Source organism: Pteropus alecto, unplaced genomic scaffold (assembly GCF_000325575.1).
Source record: "Pteropus alecto unplaced genomic scaffold, ASM32557v1 scaffold78, whole genome shotgun sequence".
Lineage (NCBI taxonomy): Eukaryota > Metazoa > Chordata > Mammalia > Chiroptera > Pteropodidae > Pteropus > Pteropus alecto.
This window is the reverse complement of record NW_006443124.1, coordinates 817,255-820,705: the sequence shown is the minus strand read 5'-3', so window position 1 is coordinate 820,705 and position 3,451 is coordinate 817,255. Positions and strand designations below refer to the sequence as shown.

Below are 3,451 nucleotides of genomic sequence, written 5' to 3'. Positions count from 1 at the left end.
GCTATGAAGATTTGTGTACGGGTTTTTGTATGGATTATGTTTTCAATTTTCTTGGATCATGGTACTTAGAAATGAGGCTTTGCTGCCACTCACAAGCTGTGTAAACTCAGACAAGGTACTTAACTTCTCTGTGCCTCAGCCACATCTATAAACTGTTGCTATTCATAGTACCCACTTCTTTGCGTTGACCAGGTCTAAAAGACACAGCAAGAAAAGTACTTAGGATAGCGCCCAGTATATATAGTTAGGTCTGAGTAAAATTTATTAAAATTATTTTAATATTTTGAGCAACTTAATGCCAGGGTTCATCTTCATTTTATCTTCAAAATCCCAGAGCATAAGGTTTTTTTTTTTTTTTTTTAATAAAAAGGGTAATAAATATTCATAATTCTTTCTGGGTATCAGGGTGTACTAACTTAAGACAAGTCTATTTTAAAATTGAGGGACCATCTGTCCTTTAAATCGTAAATTGCTGAAAGGCTTGCATTCTCCAACTTATTTATCTTAATACAGCATCTTATAACACTCATCAGTCTGCAACTAATTAGTTAATATAATTTAGGAGGTATTCTTGTAGTTAGTAATACACTATTTAATAACAAGGCTGTAATCCGGTAATGGTTTAAGACTCTTGATTCTGAAAAGCTGAGAAATAGCTCATTTCCACATTAACTCTGCGATTGGTTTAGGCGCGACGCAGGTCGATTTCTGATTGGCTCACGCAATGGACACAGTCTCGGACGGAATCAATATCGCCAATATGTGGCCAACATGGCTCCGCATTTAGCCTTCCGGAAGCCCGCGGACACGTGGCTACCGCAGGCCTGGCTGTACGTTGGAGGACCTAGTTTCGCTTACCGCGAGAGGGCGCCGGCGGTTCCTTGTCTCTGAAGTCTCATTTCCCATAAAGCCTCCGGGCGACCAATCAGCTGGCTGTCTCCATACCGCTTTCAAAGTCGGCGGGCCCTTTCACCAATAGTAAGGCAGATGTTGCCTTCAGCTCGAGGATTGATGGAGCCTTTCACCAATTATCTCATAGATCCATGCTGTCTCCGCCTCTCTCGCACGGGATTGATGATTCTTCCGGCCAATAAGGGACGCCAAGTCGGCGGGTGGATGAACGCGGCCCTCTGTAATGGCGGAGCGTGGCGGGGACGGGGGGGACGGTGAGCGATTCAACCCGGGGGAGCTCAGGTAAGGGGCGCCGCTCTTTAATACTTCTCCGCATGCTGGGGTCCCAGGGGTGGGCCGGCCGCGTGGGGATGCGGGATGCGGGGTGGGCAGAGGAGCTGCGGCGGCTCGGAGCCAGGACCGCATGGAGAAGGGGGAAGGGGAAGGTGGCTTGAATGAGAGAGCCGGGCTGGGGCTGGGCCGCGGCCGCCTGCGCGTTCTCGGGGCGCTCCCTGTGATTTTCGCGGGGCCCAGCACCCCTCGCGGCTGCGGCCTGTGGGCCGGGCCGCACGTTCCGGCTTTGGGGCCCCGCCACAGCCGCACGCCGCCTCCGCCTCAGCAGACCTCAGCTCTCCTCTCGGCTGCGCGTCGCCGCGGGCCCAGTTTTTCTTATGGACGCTCCTCCACTCCGCAGTTAACTCCGCGGGACCCCTCCAGAGTTCTGGCTCAGCCTTCTTTACGCCCTCCGCATCCCTTCAGGCTCTCCACCTTTGCTCCGTACCGTCCTCCCCTTGCTTTTCTTAACTTCTTGTGTTTTTTTTTTTCCCGTTCTATAATCTTCGTATCCCTTATCCCGTGTTTGTGGATAATAACAATAGCAGCAACCGTTTGTTACGTACTTTATGTGCCCATAAGTCTTTTCCTTAGAGTTGTCTCTCATTTAATCTGTACAACCTTTGGAGTAGTCGCTTTTCTTTTCCAGGCCACGGACCAGAGCCACCTTTAGTTAAGTTACTTGCCCATCTTATAGGTGAGGAAATTGAGCCTGGTAGAAGTTGAGGAAGTTGAACAAGGTCAAATAGGTGAAATTGTAGGTCCTGGAAGTGGCTTGAATCCAGACAGGCTCCAGAGCCTGCTGTCTCTATCACTGTCTACTCACGCTTTTGCCCTGAAGAGTAAAGTATGACCTTCTCCTGGTATCTCATTGCTTATAAAACTGATAATTAAGATTTGGTAAAGTAAAAGTGTCTTGGGAAAACCCTTAGTAGTTTTTGAGGAAAAAGAAATACTAAGCTTTATGTATACTTGATGCATTTTTTTCTGGATGGGAAAAATGTCATTTTAGATGTTCAGCTCCCCTTCTGAATTCTGCCATTGTCAGCATTTGAAAACGAAAAAGAGCAGTGTAGGTTATGAGCAGTCAAGTATTGTTTAGAGCTCAAGATGAAATTGTACAAGGAAGTGGGTATTGGTTTTTCAAGGTTTCAGGGCCCCCCCCCCAAAATAAATAATAATAATATTTTTTAAATTCTGACTTGTCACACAAAAATCCTTACTTTGGCGGAAATAAAAATCTTGTCTTATTTCAGAGGTGAATCTGAAATCATTTATGCCCCATATGTTCACTTTAGTAATGAGCAATTAAAGAGCATTGCCAGGGTCGTAGTATCACTGATGGAAAGTTTATTTCTGATTCTGATCTCAAGGTTACTTAGTCATGTGGATTTATTTGGAAAAATTACTTTGCATTTTAGAGAGTATCTATCTTCAACTTTACAATGAAGTAGCCTTTTAAATTTTTAAGTGGTAATTTAGACATTGTTGCAAAACTGATTTGAATAGGGCTTTAGGTGTTCTTTTGCAAATATTTAGCCTCTTGGGTTGGAAGTTGCTTCCAGAGCATATTGTGTAGAACTTTATTTTAGCATTTCTCCTGGTTTAAGAGAAATTAGCTGTTTTTGTGGTCTCTTCGAAGGCAGAAATTGGGGCTTAGTTTTTGTGTTTGTATCCTGAAGGTATTTCATGGTCTGTCTATCATAGTGTCTAGCAAATAAAATGTTGAGTGGATATGTGGTAAATAAATGAATATAGGTGATTTAGAGATGGTTCATTTATTAGACACAGTTGAGTGCGTGTTATGTGCAGTCACTGACCTAGGTGCTGGCAGTAGAGCCTTGAACCAGACCAAAACCCTTTGTCTTCAAGGAGCTTCCATACTAATTAAGATTGATCTAAATTCAGAACTAAACTAATCACACCAAATGAAGAAATTAGCCTGCAAGCATGAAGTGACATATAAGGCCACTAAGCACGTGGCAGAGTCTGGATTAAAACCTAGGTCTCTTCACTTACAGTCTACCACATAATTTGCCTCCCATATGTCAGTATCAGCTTTACATTTTTGCCCCTCCCATTAAATATTTGCTGTTTTGTCTTTGCCATTGGGGAGATTGCATATTTGGATAGAGTACTTCTAGAGAAATACATCTGTTCTTGTCAAAAAAATTTTTTTGTTTCTACCCGTGCAGTAACTTCTGTTTTCCAAAAAGGTTGAAAGTGG

At 44.0% G+C, this 3,451-nt stretch overlaps 1 protein-coding gene across 5 annotated transcripts in view; it reads left to right on the top strand.

Annotated features, from left to right (window-relative positions):
* Positions 1 to 1,043: 1,043 nt before the first annotated feature.
* The window catches only part of TCERG1 (transcription elongation regulator 1), a 56,925-nt gene continuing 54,517 nt past the window's right edge, over positions 1,044 to 3,451 (top strand). For all 5 annotated transcript variants that reach the window (XR_001517888.2, XM_015598083.2, XM_015598082.2 and 2 more), the window contains exon 1: positions 1,044 to 1,194. Coding sequence is in view for 4 of the 5 variants with exons in the window: in XM_015598083.2 (XP_015453569.1) it covers positions 1,136 to 1,194 (59 nt within the window). In the remaining variant the exon portion in view is untranslated. The remainder of the gene's footprint in view (positions 1,195 to 3,451) is intronic.